The sequence below is a fragment of the Panthera onca genome, chromosome D3, assembly GCF_046562875.1.
Source record: "Panthera onca isolate mPanOnc1 chromosome D3, mPanOnc1 haplotype 2, whole genome shotgun sequence".
Classification (NCBI taxonomy): domain Eukaryota; kingdom Metazoa; phylum Chordata; class Mammalia; order Carnivora; family Felidae; genus Panthera; species Panthera onca.
Genome location: NC_138350.1, coordinates 16,931,184 through 16,946,888, shown reverse-complemented (window position 1 = coordinate 16,946,888; position 15,705 = coordinate 16,931,184). Strand labels below are relative to the sequence as shown.

Below are 15,705 nucleotides of genomic sequence, written 5' to 3'. Positions count from 1 at the left end.
TCAGCCCTTTACAAAACTTAATCCACTTGTAACTCAGGATGACTTACTGTGCGTGAAGTGTCTTAAGTCCTATTTTACAACTTGGTGAACTGAGATCACAGGAGAAAAGGGTCTTGCTTGGAGTTTCTAGGGTTAGGAATAGGTAACCCCATGGGCTGGGTCTTAGCTTCAGAGAGCCCCAGAGTGCCACGTTCGTGTGGTGACAACTACACCCCATGGGGGGCCCGGGACTCACCTCTGGACCAGCTGCACGATGCTCTGGGTGTTCATGAAGAACACCTCCCGGTCAGCCTTCCGCTGCAGGGTGGCCGCGTGGCAGTCCAGGATAGTGGCTATCTAGAAGGGCAGACAGGATAGGTCTGACCACTCATCACCATACGATCCGGTCACCTCCAGAAGTCACCAGAAAGACCCACCGTGGGATTCCATGGAGGACCCATTCAAGGCTCATTCAAAAATCGAAAATTTCTTGGGTCACCTGCGTGGCTCAGTCAGTTGAGCGTCCGACTTCAGCTCAGGTCATGATATCACGGTTCGTGGGTTCGAGCCCCACGTCGGGCTCTGTGCTGACGGCTCGGAGCCTGGAGCCTGCTTCGGATTCTGTGTCTCCCTCTCTCTCTCTGTCCCTCCCCTGCTCACCCTCCCTCCCTCCCTCCCTCTCTCCCTCTCTGTCTCAAAAGTGAATAAACATTAAAAAACATTTTTAAAAATCAAAAATTTCAGCTCCAAAGCTCTCTGGCCACCAGCTGTTTGTCCCTCTCAACACATGGCTGGAGGAATTCAAGAGCTCAGAAATGACAACAATCCCGTAAAGACACGTGTATTATTCTTCTCCACAAATATGAGTGGTCTGGGAAAAGGGAAGGGAATTTTCAACCCCAGGGAAAATGAAGGTGCTGGGGGGGGGGGGGTGTCTTGTTTTTATAACTAGATTTATTGGTATTATCATACTGCTTTTGGCAACAAAAATTGTTTTTAATGAAAAAATCTACACTAACAACAAATTCCTAAAAGGTCCAAATGCATACTTTTCTCAACTGGGGTTCTTTAGAGTTGTGTTTTGGTTATTTTTCAGTCGAGATATCATTCACATACCATGGTATGTCTCCCATTCATTTTCTTTTTATTTTTTTTAACGTTTATTTATTTTTGAGAGACAGAGCACGAGCAGGGGAGGGGCAGAGACAGAGGGAGACACAGAATCCAAAGCAGGCTCCAGGCTCTGAGCTGTCAGCACAGAGCTCGGTGTGGGGCTCAAACTCACGAACCACAAGATCATGACCTGAGCCGAAGCCGGACGCTTAACCGAATGAGCCACCGGGCGCCTTTCTCCCCCGCCTTGAAAGTATGCACCTAATTCAGCATTTCTCAGTCCATTCAAAGTTGTGCAACCATTTGCCACTATCTAGTTTGAGAGCATTTTCATCGTCCCAGAAAGCAACCCGATAAGCATTTAAAAATGTCTGGATCCCCCTCCCCCAGCCCCTGGCAACCCCTAATCCACTTTTTGTCTCCAGGGATTTGCTTTTTCTATGGAATCATGCAACAGGTGATCTTTGGTGTCTTTCACTCAGCCTCTTCCAGTATAAATCCATATTAGATCCCTTTTGGTGGGATCTATTCCAACCTCTGGAGTGGCTGACCCCTAGCTCCCCAAATCACGAACATGTGGGTGGGGGAACAGTGACGGTATGAATCCCTTCTAATGAGACACGGGCAGGTTCTTCCAAAAGCAAATTGCCTTTAAAATGCTTGATAAAAGCAAAAAAAAAAAAAAAAAAAATCAGGCCAACATAGTATTATTAGAGATATTTTATACGACCCTGGAAGGCTTTCCATCACGTAAAAATATTATATACACATCTAGTCCCAAGATGATCACCTTACAGACACCAGAGGAAAGTCAAAGCTACAGTCTTGCAAGAAAAACCCACAACTGCCTCTCTTTCAGCCAGGTCAGGTGTGGAAAATGCTCCCTGCATTTGTAGCAACCGCTCACTCCTATTCTGAATCTGAGTTCTATAGAGTGAGGCCCCTGTGTTCATCTGAACAGTTGTTGCTTTGGAGAAAATGGTGGGGTTAGCCCCCAACACCGTGCGTGCTCGATCAGAGGCCACGGTGACCGGGAGTTGAGTTCCTGAGTGGCACCCGGGGGTCCCCTGGTGGGGCCGGGTGGGGGGCACGTACCTGCTGGCTGGGGAACTGGCACAGCACCGAGGTGATGTTGCTGGCATACTGAGCCATCACCCTGCGGACCGACTTCTCCACGGGGGCGGGGATGCGGCCCGACACGCTGGTCATGATCTCCTGCAGCTCCAGCAGCGGCAGGGACGGGTGCCGCAGGGTCGTCATGAGTTTCTGCACCCACTCCTTCAGCTGAAGCGGGGACCACGGCGTCAGCCTGAGGCCCTGCGGGTCCTTGGGCAACACCACCCTCCACGAGGCACGCGACATGCACCACCCAGGTCCTGTACTCGAGGAGCCCAAGAGCTAGACGCAGCAGCCTCTAGAACAGTCCCGAGCGGAATGGCCCACTGACCACAAGGGGAATACTCAGTTTCCCTGCACTCCCCTCTCCATGCATCCGCCAGCCTGGCGTGAGGATATTACACAAGGCCACACGAAGAGCTCACATCCGAGGACGCTTGCTCAGTGCCAGGCACTGCGCTAAAACTTTTATTTGTACCTTCCCCCCCGATCCTCAGAAATAACCCTACAAAGTAGGGATAATCATTATTCCCATTTTATAGTTGAGAAACCTGAAACAGAGAGGCTGACTGAGTTATCCAAAGTCACCCAGCTAGTGAGAAGCAAACTCGGGCCATCAAGCTCCCGAGATGCTTAACAGCGACACGAAGCTGCTTCCAGGGGTCCCAGCAGCCGAAATGTTGACAGTCTCTGAGTGAGAAGGATAAGAGTGCTGCCACCACAGGGGTCGGGCGGTTTAAAACTGAAAGAATGCACACGCTGGCAAGTGCAAAGGCTAAAGAAGTGTGGCCGTCACGGCGATCACAATTAGACAACACGGGAGTTAAGAGCACAGACCCTGAAGACAGATGGTCAGTGTTCAAATCCAACCCGATCTTTTTCACGGATGAAACGGGACAAGTTTCTTAGCCTCTCTGTGTCCCAGTTTCCTTACCTGTAAGGTGGAAATAATATCATACTGGCCATAAACACCACCGCACAGTCACCACCACTAAGAGATAGAAGGTGACGCACGATGTTATTACTAGTGATGATGAATTTAGCATCGTGGGTCTTGCGCAGAAGCCTGCAAGTGTGAAAACTCATTTCTCTACAGAGTAAGTAGGCAACGGACCCCTGGAACGATGAACAACGAACAGAGCGTGTCTCTGACCAAAGCGCCTTCCTTGCTCTCTAAGAGGGGACCCACGCGGACTCCTTTCCTCACGCACAGCTTGAACACTCCCCAGGATGCAACGAACTGAACCACAAAAAACCAATACAGCTTTCGCAACAGTATGGAAGCAAAGAGAAACGTACACCCGTGTTTACAATCAAAGTGAGGAAGTCCTTTGTAAAAACGGAGGACTAGCCGTTTTTCCATTCCTTACTTCAGTAAAGACCTCGGATCTGATGGTTTAAACCCTCGTGGCTCTTCACAGACCTGCACACGCGTGCAGACTACATACCCATCCTTCGCACATGACCTACCTTTGTGCTAAAAATAGGCTCTGGCAGACAGTAGCCATTCATGACGTTGGTCAGGTTTTCCAGGACGTTGTGGAAAACCTGGTGTAGTTTCTCTCCGATGATGGGCAGAGTTTGCTGGGAAGGGAGCTCTCCTGTGAATGGCTCGGCCTGACGAGACACAGCAAGAACCAGAGGTCAAGGACACCTGCCTCCTGAGTAAGACAAGATAAAAACGAGGGGCGAGGCAGATCTACCAACACACAATATAATTAGGATGAAGCCTGAGGGAGAAAGAACGAAAAACCCAGAAGACATCGTACTGGAAAGTCACAATTGCTACATTCACGCCCCAATGCTGGCTTCCCAAATCTCCCCCATCGCAAATGCCGTAATCCGTTGTCAGGTGCCCCCGGTGATTCTGGAGGAGATTAGGTTCTTTTGTTTCACTTTGCTTTCTAATCACGACTATCTATTTTCCCTATTTATTTTCAGTCTTTATCCAATCCCAGACATAAACACCTAGCCGGATGAAAACTTAACGAAACTCTCATGCCAATGTCCCAGCTTTTTGTAAATCACAAACATTTAGCCTTGGAGAACCAAAAAACAAAAAGCTCCCCCCAAGGGTTCACCCTGACCTCACACGCCCATTCATTTAGTCATTCGTTCTACAAATGTCCACTGACTGCCTACTTCGTGCAGCCCTGGGGCCCAGGAGGTTTGGGACGTGCTGTTCTGCTGGCCTGGAACCCTCAGCTTCCTGCCCCTTCCGCTGCCCCACCCCTGTGGGCTCCTCTTGTCCTTTGAGATTAACCAGAGGGTTTCGTTCTGCGTAGTTTGGGGCTGGTTCTCCAGCTGGGCCCCCACAGCGGGGGCCAAGGGCAGTCCCTCTTCCTGCACTTATGGAGCTGAGCGACACTAATATAAGACGGTAAGAGGAAAACTGGGTGCAAGGTATATAGAAACTCTCTGTACTATCTTGCCAAAATTTTCTGTGAATATAAAACTAAAAAAATCTATTAAACATTTTTAAAAGGTGGTCCAGAAAGGCCTCACTGCGGGGGGTGGGGGTGGGTTCAGAGATGACGCTCGAATAAATGTTTACAAGAGGTAAGAGGGTAAGCACTGAAAACATCTGGGGGAAGGTTCTTCTGGGCAAAGGGGGCAGGTTCTAAGTGGAAGATCCTGGCATGTTCGATTAAATGAGGGGGAGAAGAAAAGTGGGTGAAGCCAGAGAAGACAGTGGGGGGAAGAAAAAGCCAGTGGGGGACAACTCAGTTGGGGTCTTGTAGGTTATCAGAAGAACCTGAGTTTGACCCTGAGCCAGATGCGGAGCTGATGGGAGGGGTAGGAGCAGAGGCAGGCAGGCTTCTGTGCCCGTCATGCCGCTGCCGGGGGCCCACAGGGGCAGGACAAGAGTCAGGAGTCTTAAGCCAGCTCGGCTCCCTGAACGGGCAGAGCCAGCCAGGGAGGCTGTGCCGGGGTGCAACATACCGGGCGCACTTTGGAAGGGTCATCGAGCTCCAGCTTGGCCACCACACAGCCTGCTTCCAGCACGGCCCCCGCACGCTTGATGTACTTCACCCGGCCGCTTTCCTGCACGTTCAGGGTCATGATCATCTTCATCACCTGTTTTGCAGAAGGAAAAGACGAGCTGAGCCCGCCAGGACTGGCTGTGTGTGCGTGTGTGACAGCTAGAGTCCCCCAGAACCAGTTTTCTGGAGCAGGTCCTTGGCCATTTAAATAGAACGACTCCCTGAGCAGAGTTCATGTGTAAAGGATGGAGGGAACTGGTATTTGCCAGAAGCCTGCTGTGTGCTAGGCTCAGTGCTGTTCGTGAATTATCTCCATCTGCAAAGGCAGCTGGGAAGGCAGGTGTTTATTGTACCCATTTTACAGGCACGGAAACTGCTTTTTTTAATTTCTTTTTTCTTTTTTTTTTCTTTTAAGTTTATTTACTTCCTTTTGAAAGAGAGAGAGAGAGAAAGAGAGAGAGAGAGAGAGAGAGAGAGAGAGAGAGTGAGAGAGAGAGAATCCCAAGCAGGCTCCACACTGCCAGCACAAAACCCGATGCGGGGCTCAAACCTGAGCCAAAATCAAGAGTTGGATGCTTAATCGACTGAGCCACCCAGGTGCCCCAGAAACTGATTTTATTTGTGATGTAAAGCCTCTGTCTTAGAAATACAGTTAAATCATTTGGGGGGGGGGGGGGATTAACAGACATATTCCGAAAACATGGTGTATTTTGTGACCGGCTCCTTTCTTTTTTTCTTTTAATTTTTTTTTTAACGTTTTATTTTTGAGACAGAGAAAGACAGAGCATGAATGGGGGAGGGGCAGAGAGAGAGGGAGACACAGAATCAGAAGCAGGCTCCAGGCTCTGAGCCATCAGCCCAGAGCCCGACGTGGGGCTCGAACTCACGGACCGTGAGATCGTGACCTGAGCTGAAGTCGGACGCTTAACCGACTGAGCCACCCAGGCGCCCCTAGTGACCGGCTCCTCTCTTAAAGGCAGTGAGAAAACCCTCTGGGGAACACTTGGTGGCAAGAAGAACATGCTCCCAGCACAGTCACCAGCCCCTTTGACTGGCCTGACGGTCTGCCAACACAGACACGATGAGTTTTGCCACCGTGGCGTGGGCTGCAGGCAGCCGGCACTGTGACCCTTTAGGTCAGCAGCTCACAGCCTGGGCGCCCGAGACAGACCTGGGCTGGAGCCCAGCACCCCACCCATCGCTCCATGACCTCTACCAGGTGCCTTGCCCTCTCTGAGCCTCACTCTCCTCAACCATAAAATGGAAGACAGCCACGCCTCACAGGCCTCTTGAGTAACCAGGATTACCCGAGAAGAGGAGCCTGGCACATGGCGGGAGGTCAGCAAGGACCACCTCCTACAGCCGCCGCATTTTCACTGCCATCATCGTATTATTTACCGTGGCAGCGTGGCATGGAGCCCAGGTGTGAACCTGTGTGACCTTGAGTGAGTTCCTCGGCCTGCCTGGGCCCGTTTCTTCATGTGTCAAGTGGGAATCCTCTCTGTGCCCATCTCCTATGACTGTTGCCGGAAAGATTACAGAAGGTAATTAAAGACACGTAAAATGCCTACAGTAGCACCTGCCACAGGCAAGCACTTTATAAGTATTGGCTTACGGCTTGTTAAATCATCACCGTCATTATTATTAATCAGTTCTTGGGGCACGTGGGTGGCTCAGTCAGTTAGACGTCTGACTCTTGACTTCAGTTCAGGTCATGAGCTCACAGTTCGTGAGTTTGAGCCCCGCATCGGGCTCTGTGCTGGCAGCGTGGAACCTGCTTGGGATTCTCTCTCTCCCCCTTTCTTCTCTGTCCCTCTCTCACTTGTTCTCCTGTCCTTCTCTCAAAATAAGTAAAAATAAGCTTGAAAAAAAAAATCAGTTCTCACTTGTTCCTGCAGAGTGTACATTTTGGAGGTTTTCCCTTTGAACACTGCAGAGAATTTGGGCTGAACCCCACATACTGGCTCTCTGAGGAGTCAGCAGGTGGCAGCCCAGGGGAGAGGTGCAGACTGGATGATGGCGGATGGTCCTCCCTTGGGGAGTGGGGGGAGGGGAGACCCGGCTGCAGCCTCACCCCAGGGGCGGGCTCTGTGCTCACCTCCATCTCCGCGTAGCTGCTCCCAGCCTCGACGTGGCCCCCGTCCTCCACCGTGTACTGTATTAGCTTCCCGGCCGAAGGGGACCTCAGGACCGTGGGATCGTTCTCCTTCTCAAACACACAGGTCTTGTTGCCAATGGTAACACGGTAACTGGGAGGGAGAACGGGCGGGCAGGCGGGTAGATGGGGAGGACCATCCACCCCGCACGCCCAAGTCAGGCTTTGGTCGGTATCTCCCCCTCCCTAGAGGCAGCCATGAGCATGACCCTGCACGTGGTCTGTTGGACTCCAACTTTCCCAAATGCTAGCCTTTGACGGTTACAGCAGAGATAACTGGGAATGAAGCGGGTGAGCAAAAGGTGTGACCCTTTTCTGGCTGAAAACAAGTCCCTTTTACTGATAGAATTCTAACAGGCACAGAGAACGCAATCAATATTATTCGATATATAGTTACCAATGGTAAGTCTTCGCCTTATAACCGAACTGGGGAGAGTATGCCCCCGGGGGGAGCCTATAATAACCTTGAACATTCCTGGCAGACAGAACATGGCTTAAAAAGAGGTAATAAAATAGTGCTCTGGCTGGGGCGAATCCAGTCTGCCTTCTTCCAAAACTTCGAAGGTTGGGAAGGGAGACAACTCTCTAAGCGGAGCTTTCGCAGGCACTGGGCCTGACTCCCCTCGGCTGGAGCGGGAGAGGGGGTCGGTACTGCCTGCTCGTCAGGGCTGGTCCACATTTCATTGTATGAGCTCAGTGTGGTCAGCTGCATCAGAATAGGAGGGTCTTTGGGTCTATCTCGTGATGCCCCCCTGCTACGTGCTTTCTGGGTCTCCTTCCTGTATTTCACCCACTCAGGTGCACAGAGACCTTTCCTGCCACTTCTGCTTGTTTAATGGGTCACATTCGCCAACAGGCTCCATTGGTCGTGACCACGGTCTCATCCCAGCACCTAGCTCCGTGCCTGGTACGAGGAGCCGTTGCCCTAACTGGACGGCTGCTTCTCCTCCAGGCCTGCGCTCAGCCCGGTGTGGGCACCGCAGCTCAGACAAGGGGCAGCTGACACACTGTCGCACACCTCGCAGGCCACGGAGCTGGGAGTCACATCCCATCTGGCTCTGAACCCCGCTATGTCACTAGAAACGGGCCTCCTGGGAGCCTCCCCCCAGATGTCTGCCAGTTGGTGTTTTTCCAGCCAAGAGATTAACCTCTCCATGGGCCCCAGAATTTACTGGAAATGGTACTTTATCGAAGACTCCTGGGCTGCACACAGCTGGCTTTGTATTTTCAACCCGCGGCTCTGTGTACCCCGCCATGTACCTGTCAACCTCTTCTTTCATGTAGGTGGTATAGCTGTTGCCATTGTAGGACAGCAGTAACCCACCGTCATTCAGCCGGTGGGCGTCGATCTCGATGTGACAGCCGTTCATGATGAGGACGAACATGGTCAGAGATTGCCGGGCCACCTGTAGGGACAGACTCAGTGTCCCTGCCCGAATTCAGGAGGCCCGCATGTCCCTGGGTGCCAGGGCGCCACGAGCAAGGGCTAGGATCCACAGTGGGAGTGCCACGGTAGACGTTTGCAATCTCTCCAGTCTCGGCCCTCATTCGCCCCCAGGGAGCCACTGCTGGAGCTGCAGAGTGGTGCCACACTTGTCCCCTGGGTGGCCTGATGGCCACTGGCTACAGGCGGAGTTCCAGCCTGGCCACATCCCCACCAATCGCTTGCCCTTCCGATTCCTGTCTTCAAGCATCAGCCCCCAAGCAGGGCCACCCTGAGTAGCAAAGAGATGGGGTGGGGGTCTCGCCGGGAGCGAGGCAGTCCTGGAGACTCCAGCAGTGACCAGGACTCTGTCCTCCTCAGACCCGGCTCTGCCCAGGGGCACACCAGACATTTGGGACACTTGAGAAAGGCACAGGTGGCCACGCCCTGACCTCAGCTCTGTACTTCAACCGGACATACTAGCCTTCGGTTCGACATGAGTGCTCTCTCTCAGAACACGAAACACCCTAAAGAGCCCTTGACCCGTAAAATATTCATGTGGAAACAAAAGGTATTAAGAAGTATAGGAATGTCTATTGCAACACTATTCGTGGCAACAGAAAGACTGAGAAAGTAGCCATCTAACGACCTTGCAATGGAATACTCTAGACCAGCACTGTCCAACATGGCCGCCCCTGGCTAGGCTGGCTATTTACATGGCTAATTTCACTTAAAAAAAAAAAGGAAAATTTAGTTCCTCGGCACTCAGTAGATACAGGTGGCCCCATACTGGACAGCACAGATACAGAACATTTGCCTTCCTACGGAAAGTTCTACTGGACAGCATTAGAGACAACAACCTGATATAAGAAACCTTGTTACTAACAGGGGAAAACATCATGCCGTAATAATATCAAAGCAGTAAAACAGTATTTGCACCATGATCTCAATGTGCAAAATCAATGCCTGAGGGGAAAAAAATTTTGAAGAGATTTGCTAAGACGTTAATAGGGATCGCCTCCCGGAGTCAGCACCTGAAGGGCTTGCTCTTTTGATGTTTTGTGCTTGCTTGAAATTTTTGACTTTTATGCAATAAGCATGTGCCATATTTAAAAATCACACTGGGGGAACCAGGGCCCCCAGAATAGCCAAGCAGCATGGAGGGGTAAAAAGTGGTTTTATAAGCACGCCCGCATGGATAACACGCTCGTTCGGCTGAACTAAACCTGAAAAACCCCAAAGTTGGAAGCGTAAAGTGCTCAGTGATCTTAAAGATAACAGAAAATAAATATTCTGCCTCAAAAGCTGACTCAAGTTCGGTTATCTTTTCCCTCCCTAAAGGCCGCCTTAGCTTCTTGGGGACACTTTGGCCCTACAGGTCACCCCGACTCAGAACTAGGGCCTGACCCTGTGACCGCACATCTCAGAGACTCCCTGATAGTCTCTGCTGAATTGACCTCGGGTGTCCCAGCAAGGGTAACCGGATACTTCTGAAGGGACAGCCACCCCGAGTAACCTTCAGGAAAGCCCTGAAGGTGGGCCAGGGAGAGATTAGAAAGCCACACATTGACCTTCGGTGCAGAGCTGGCCTCACCAGCCCTGTGGAAAGGGACCCACACACTATGCCAGCTCAGCACAGGTCCTGCTCATGCTCTGTACTGGACTGGATATCATCCCCCCAAATTCATGTCCTTCCTGGCACCTCAGAATGTCAACCTGATTTGGAAATAGTGTCTTTGCAGGTGTAATTAGTTGAAAGAGGTCCTACCGGAGGAGGGTGGGCCCTAAATGCGATCTGACTGGTGATTTTCTGAGAAGAGACCCAATGCAGAAGGAAGACACTGTGAACACATACCCACATGCAAGGCGGTCATATGAAGCCAGGGGCATAGATCAGGGTGACAGTCTGTAGACCGGGGAATACCAAGGACCACCCACAACCATCAGAAGCTAGGAAAGCATGAAGCAGACTCTTTCCTGGAGACTTCAGAGAAACCAGGGCCCAGCGGACACCTGGATTTTAGACTTTGGCCTCCGGAGTGCGAGACATAACCTTTCTGTTGTCTGAAACCACCAGCTTACAGTACTTTGTTACTGAGGCCCCAGGACGCTAACACATGCTCTGTTGTACCTTGTGCCTATCGCTCATGTCTGTGCATTCTGAAACCCAAAGGGCTTAGGTTTCAAGATCACAGGACTGCCTGGGGCGTCCCAGGACCCAAGCATGAGCAAGTCCACTCCGGGCATGGCTCCCTGCAGAAATAAAAACTCCCACCAGCCTCCAGGGTGTTGGAGACATCCGAGAAACCCGGGGCCTTCACCTTGAGAATGTACTTAACACCATCATAAATTAATTCCACATCCACGATGTTCAGCAGAGAAGCGGCAGGAAGGACCTGGCCCCTGAAAGAGAAGACAGACTCACGGTCGGCTGTGGGAATGAACGAGAACTCTGCAGCCGTCCTCTGGATTTGAACCAATCACTCAGCTCTTTGCCCTGCCTAAGCATCAACCCACCTGACTGTACTAAAAAAGCTAAAACTGATGAAAAGGCAAGGAAACTGACATTCCTCAGGACTTAAGGAAACAGCACTTACTCAAGGATGAGAAATTTCCAGAGGGCTTCCCAGGAAGCAAAATTCATAATGCTTGTTCTTAGAAAAACTCCCCATGTGGGAATCCTGCCACCTGCTTATGAAAGAAACTGGGTGCACGCACTGAGATTCTATTACTGTTCAAAAGCATGATAACCAAGCACTAAAATCTATTCTCTTTTTAAATTTTTTTTTGTAGTTTCATTTGCCTATCACAATGTTTCTCCACGAGGGGTGACTTCAGCCTCTACTCTAGGACATTTGGCAATGTCTAGAGATGTCTTTGATTGTCATGGCTTCTGGCGGAGTGAGGGGGTGGGAGGACACTGGGGATAGAGGGCCAGGGATGCTGCTAACTTCCCACAGTGCACAGGACAGCCCTTGCAATAAAAAATGAATCCGCAGTAAAAAATGAATCAGCTCAGGGGCGCCTGGGCGGCTCAGTCAGTCGAGCATCCGACTTCAGCTCAGGTCGTGATCTCACGGTTCATGAGTTTGAGCCCCGGATCGGGCTCTGTGCCAGCAGCTTGGAGCCTGGAGCCTGCTTCAGATTCTGCGTCTCCCTCACTCTCTGCCCCTCTGTGGCACGCACTCTGTCTCTCTCTCTCTCTCAAAAAATAAACATTAAAAAAAAAAAAAAAAACTCAAAACATCAAGGGTGCTGAAGCTGCGAAATCCTGGCCCATTCTAACAGTGAGCGACCTGGCCCCTTCCATTTCACTAGTCACCGTCTGATTCGGGTGAGGGACCAGAAAGAACATTTGTAGAGGTGACCTATACCCTGCTTTGCTTCTCAAATCCACCTTCTTTCTGAACTCAAGTATTATGACGTCGCTTGCACAAGTCAGCATGAATAAGCACCCCTCTGTCTGCTGCCTTGAGGATCCCATCCCCAGCGACTCTCCTCCAGGGCAGACTCGGTTCAGGCGAGGAATTTCAGAGGCAAGCACGGAGGAGGGATTCCCTAACTGCCTGGGCGCTGGTCATCGCCTTCCTCACCACTAACGCGCGTCCCACGGGAGGGGGGGGGGGGGCGGTGGAGAATTACCATCGTGCCCTACCTTTCCAGCGAGTGTAAGAAATCCGTCATGCAGGTTCTGAACATCACATCGGCCACGTTCAAGGCTCCACACACCACCCCAAGCATGATATCTGGCTTCTCAGCCTAGGAAAGACTCCGCGCTTCAGTGTCGGTGGTGACCGAGCCCACGAGGAGCCGGGGGCTCCACGACCCCGAGGGGAGAAGCATGCAGCCCCCCCCCACCTGCACTTTCTCAGCGATGAGGTGATCCAACCACCCTGTGTCGATGTCATTGTTCTGGAAACGCTCGGTCTCCAGCAGGTTAATGAGATACTCCACGGTGGTCCTGAAGTCGCCCCGGATGGACAGCTCCTTCAAAGCCACCACCATGTTCCTTGAGGGGAAAGGCACATTGATTGTTTTCCAAATTAATATACCGGCCAACAGAGTTCCTGCGTGCTTCTCAGAGAGCCAGAATAGCAGAGTTGAGAGAGGGGGGCCTGAGTCCAATGGCCCAGGTGTCAATCTCGGCTCCAGCATTTACTGGTCACTTGGGCAAAGGACTTAACCGCTCTGGGCTTCAGTTTCCTCATCTGGAAAACGGGGAGATAACTCTGACTTCCAACGGGTGCTTGAGGATTAAAGTGAGACAATCCATAGAGAGCACACAGTCACCGATAAAAAAGGTCGGTTGCTACCAACAGGATTAATTACCGTGATGGTAATGATTATTAACCACGGCCAGTAGCTCTGCCTCTCTCCGGCCAGCCCTATTCAAATCCTCAGCACCCAGGGCAGCTGCTTTGCCGGGTATGCACGGGGTGGGCCTACGGACGGCCAACGCTGTCCCTCCACTGAGGGGGTGGCGGTCACCCATCCACCCGTGCCTGGTTGGTCACCACCTCCCATCTCCCAGAGGGGTGGCCTTCCCCCAAACAGGGCTCCAGTCCAAAGGGCTGATACCCCTACTCCCTATGAAATCACAGGGAGAGTGTTGGGCACCAGAGAAAGAGGTGGGATTAGAACAATTCTCTTCCCGGGAGGGAGCTTTGATATCTGACATTGGTGTCCCAGCGTGCATTCAGCAGGTGGAGCAAAGGGGCAAATCACAAGCCCAGTTCGGGGGGGACAGAAAATACACAAGATGCACTAAGATCAAATGAGGGCGTCAATAGTCTACGGAAGGTCAGCTGTGGCACTGGAATCTGCACGTACGAGACGAGCTACTGGGCTCAAGGGTGACCCGCTTGTTCCAATTTGCTCAGGACACGCCCAATTGTAGCAGTGAGAAATCCCAAATCCTAGGAAAGCCTCAGTCCTGGGGGAACTGGCACCCTTGAACCCCCCCGCCCCCGGCACCGGACTCTGGCGGCCATAAGAAATGCTGAAATTCTTCCCTCTGAATTCTGTTGAAATGGATACTGGTCATTCACAGCATGGGACACGCAAGCCACAGGCCGTTTGCATCGGCATGGGCTGGGATGGCTGGCCTTCCTCCTCCCCCTTCAATTTTACACCCAACGTGGGGCTCCAACTTAACAACATTGAGATCAAGAGTCACGTGCCACGCCGACTGAGCCAGCCAGGCACCCTGATTTTAATGCCTTTGAGACAGAATGACTGCAATGTCTTTGGGACTTTTCACTCTCAAGGACAGTTATTCATCCACACGAGAAGGTTTAATCACAACGTGAGCTGGTTTTTACCTCTCTGCGCTCGGGGCAAGGCAGGAGAAATTTTAAGATGTGGGTGTTTCGGGATTCGGGAGCCCCTTTGTCAAGGGGCGTTTCTCCAGGACCTACTTAAAAGGTTTGTATCTAAAGAAGTCCCACATGCATCTTTTTTTTTTTTTTAAAGCTATAGTACTTGGCACCTTTTATATGCGACCTGTAATGATCCCAAGACCAAAATGGCCTTGGTGAGCTCACTGGCCCTTACGGATCTCGGACACAGGAAGAGGGCAGACTTCGCTCTTGGATTTTAGCAAAGGGTATTTGACACAGGGTCTGCTCGGTGATTCGCCTCCTTTATCTCCTGGTGCTGCTGCATCTGAAGCCACAGGCTAACTTTTAGTTTCCCGAAGAAAGGAGGGAAAGGAGGAGGGAAGGAGGGAGATACTGACGAAATGGCCTCTTCCCGGTTCTCTCCCCAGGAGAAGCAGTGCCCGAACTGGGAATCCGCAAATTCATGTAAGCCGCCAGTAGCAGCCACGCTGAAATAACCCCACACATTCTTGTTGCTGCGGAAATTCAGTTCCTGAACCGTTCCGGAGCTTGGCTTAAACCCCTGGAGCCCGGGCAGAAAAAGCAAAATGGGAAAAAAAAAAAAAAAAAAAATCGTCACTCCGGCCAAATGTGCATCAGAATTAAATCCTAGGAAAACCCAAGAACACCCATCACAACTAAAAGCTTAGCGTCATCAACAGAACATTGATATCTCCCATTGCGGGTGTGGGTGTATCTACCCTTGTCCACACGTCAGTGCGTGCAGGTAATCTCTACTTTAAAAAAGCTATAAAAATAAATAACCCAGTTGGATGGGCTGGGGCGGGGGCGGGGGGGGGGGTGCGCGCGGAGGAAGTACAGATACGATGTGGGTGAACGTTGCTCATGATGGAGTGGAATGAAAATACATTCTGATTTTGTCAGCTTGATATTGTCAGTAATAAAAAGCTTTTGAACTCTGGATTATGAAAATTCCAGCAGATAAAGAAATCTAACGCTAACACACACCGAATACACTTATTGGGGGGTGGGGGATGGCCCATCCCATCCCCCTGAAAATAATTTTAGTAAGGGGGGAGGGGACACGGACCCTGGCTTGCCGTGATCAGGGCTTCTGATGCACATAATGGAGGCATCCGTTTGGGCACAGGTACCTGGAGGTGAGAGCTGGAGAATTTCAGGTGCCTGGGCTGTTTCCATACCTGGTTCTCCGCCCTCCCAGGCATCATCCCCCTGAAAACCTCCCATTTTCCTTACTCACCACCAGAGTCGGTCGTTTGCAGCCCAAGATGCCAAATGAATAGCGCTACCACACCTTACGATCCTTTCATTAAAAGGGAGGTGGGGGGAGACAAACCTCTTACCCCAGGTTTCTTGAGTGTAATCATGGAACAATCAGGCTGCGGTAAATTTTTATGGAGCTCATGTGACAATCAACCGTGAGCAACTACGTCAAGTGGGACAGATGCCAGCTGGCTGATTTTTAAGGCGCACGGAAGAACAAGTCGCAAAGGAACTCCTCACGGGGGATCAGACTCCATTTATGTTGTAGCAGAGAGTACGTGGGGCCAGAAAACCAAGGCCCCGGGTTCCAAG

At 51.3% G+C, this 15,705-nt stretch overlaps 1 protein-coding gene across 6 annotated transcripts in view; it reads right to left on the bottom strand.

Annotated features, from left to right (window-relative positions):
- Positions 1–15,705, bottom strand: part of ACACB (acetyl-CoA carboxylase beta) — a 107,592-nt gene that overhangs the window by 46,460 nt on the left and 45,427 nt on the right. For all 6 annotated transcript variants that reach the window (XR_013551345.2, XM_078435685.2, XM_078435684.2 and 3 more), the window contains 10 exons: positions 14,508–14,671; positions 12,629–12,779; positions 12,426–12,529; positions 11,092–11,173; positions 8,608–8,753; positions 7,291–7,441; positions 5,152–5,286; positions 3,679–3,825; positions 2,188–2,376; positions 236–336 (listed from right to left, as the gene is read on the bottom strand). Coding sequence is in view for 5 of the 6 variants with exons in the window: in XM_078435685.2 (XP_078291811.1) it covers positions 236–336; positions 2,188–2,376; positions 3,679–3,825; positions 5,152–5,286; positions 7,291–7,441; positions 8,608–8,753; positions 11,092–11,173; positions 12,426–12,529; positions 12,629–12,779; positions 14,508–14,671 (1,370 nt within the window). In the remaining variant the exon portion in view is untranslated. The remainder of the gene's footprint in view (positions 1–235; positions 337–2,187; positions 2,377–3,678; positions 3,826–5,151; positions 5,287–7,290; positions 7,442–8,607; positions 8,754–11,091; positions 11,174–12,425; positions 12,530–12,628; positions 12,780–14,507; positions 14,672–15,705) is intronic.